Raw genomic sequence first — 1,712 nt, 5'->3', positions numbered from 1 at the left:
AAGAAAAGTAGAGAGAGATGGAGGGAGGGAGAGAGAGAGAGAGAGAGACCCACTCAGGGCTGTACACTGAGTGTACAAAACATTATGAACACCTGCTCTTTCCTTGACGTAGACTGACCAGGTGAATCCAGGTGAAAGCTACGATCCCTTATTGATTGTCACTTGTTAAATCCACTTCAATCAGTGCAGAATGAAGGGGGGGAGACGGGTTAAAGAAGGATTGTGAGACACGGATTGTGCATGTGTGCCATTCAGAGAGTGAACGGGCAAGACAAAACTCTGTCCGGAAGGTGTTCTTAACGTTTTTGTACCCTCGGTGTAGCGTGGCCAGTGCTGAAGCAATGMACTTGGATCTTGGTATAGTGGTTCTCGGTGTGATTTGAAATGGACGTCCCCCGGTGATCTCTGACCTTGTCCCTGTGCGACTCTCTGTCTGTAGTTTGTGTGCACGGTGATCGCCATCCTGCTCCACTACTTCTACATGTGTACGTTTGCCTGGATGTTTGTGGAGGGCCTCCACATCTACCGCATGCTGACGGAGGTACGGAACATCAACCACGGCCACATGAGGTTCTACTACGCCATGGGCTGGGGCATACCTGCGGTCATCACAGGTGAGGACACACACAATGTATGCACACACAGATGCACAAGCAGACAGACGGGCATGCATGCACTCACACACTTCAACTCCGTCGCCCCAATCCCAGGTAAACGAACCTAGTCCACACCTCTGAGTTAGAAGCCGTCTTGTCTGCGCCTCGCCTGTCTCCCCTCGAGGAACCTTCAATCCTTGTGGGAAACTTTTCCTACTGCTCTCCCCCCGAGAGCAGTAGGAAAAGCCAGATAATATGAGGGAGAGAGAGAGCGATGAAGTGAGCAGAAGGGAGAGGGAGAGAGAGACGTCCTGAAGTCTCTGTCCGGTAGTAGTCTCCAGTGCTGTACGTCTCCTCCTGTCCTGAAGACATCCTCTAGGTGATTAGACCKGTGTCTGCTGGTGCCAGTCGGCCCATAATGCTATATCACCTTCCACCCTGGCACACTCACAAAGCCCGGGGAGAGAATAAGTCCCRAACCCCAGCGCAGCTCCTCTCTCCTCTCATGGATAATACCAGTGTAGACCTGTGTACACCGTCGTGCACTGCAGTGAATGAAGAAAGAAAGCGCTGCTCCCAGCATGCTTTGCTTGACCTGCAACATCGTTTGTGGATGAACCATGCACAGGCTTTCGAGTCTTTCTCTGCTATTCTCTTCTCCCATCMATAATAGCCCAATGCATCTACTTCTAACAGGTTCCACTGGCTTATTTGTCTCTGCATTTGAATGAAGAAAGAATTCCTGCACAGTGCAACTCTGTATTATTGTCCCAGTGCAGGTGATGCTCACACTTCACAGTAGGCCTGTAGCTAACACGGYCTTGATGTGTTTCTCTGGTTCTCCCCTCCTCAGGTCTGGCAGTGGGTCTTGACCCTCAGGGCTATGGGAACCCAGACTTCTGCTGGCTCTCTGTCCACGACACCCTCATCTGGAGCTTCGCAGGGCCCATCTCTGTAGTCGTCCTGGTGAGTGSCKGAGATAAATGGTGCCTTTTTTTAACCTCTAATGGCGATAGATTTTCAATGTTGCGTTCTTCYTTCTCTCTTTCTCTGCTCGTTCTTCTCTCCTTGCCCTTTCCTCTTATTGTTGTCCTTCCTTTGCTCTCTCTCCCTCTC

General features: G+C 50.8%; 1 protein-coding gene across 1 annotated transcript in view; it reads left to right on the top strand.

The window, feature by feature from the left end:
• Window positions 1-1,712, top strand: part of LOC111951305 (cadherin EGF LAG seven-pass G-type receptor 1-like) — a 120,087-nt gene that overhangs the window by 112,784 nt on the left and 5,591 nt on the right. Inside the window, exons 26-27 of the mRNA XM_070434694.1 lie at window positions 440-614; window positions 1,450-1,562. Of these exons, the coding sequence (XP_070290795.1) occupies window positions 440-614; window positions 1,450-1,562 (288 nt within the window). The remainder of the gene's footprint in view (window positions 1-439; window positions 615-1,449; window positions 1,563-1,712) is intronic.

This window comes from Salvelinus sp. IW2-2015, linkage group LG24 (genome assembly GCF_002910315.2).
Source record: "Salvelinus sp. IW2-2015 linkage group LG24, ASM291031v2, whole genome shotgun sequence".
NCBI lineage: Eukaryota > Metazoa > Chordata > Actinopteri > Salmoniformes > Salmonidae > Salvelinus > Salvelinus sp. IW2-2015.
This window is presented reverse-complemented; position numbering and strand designations above follow the sequence as displayed.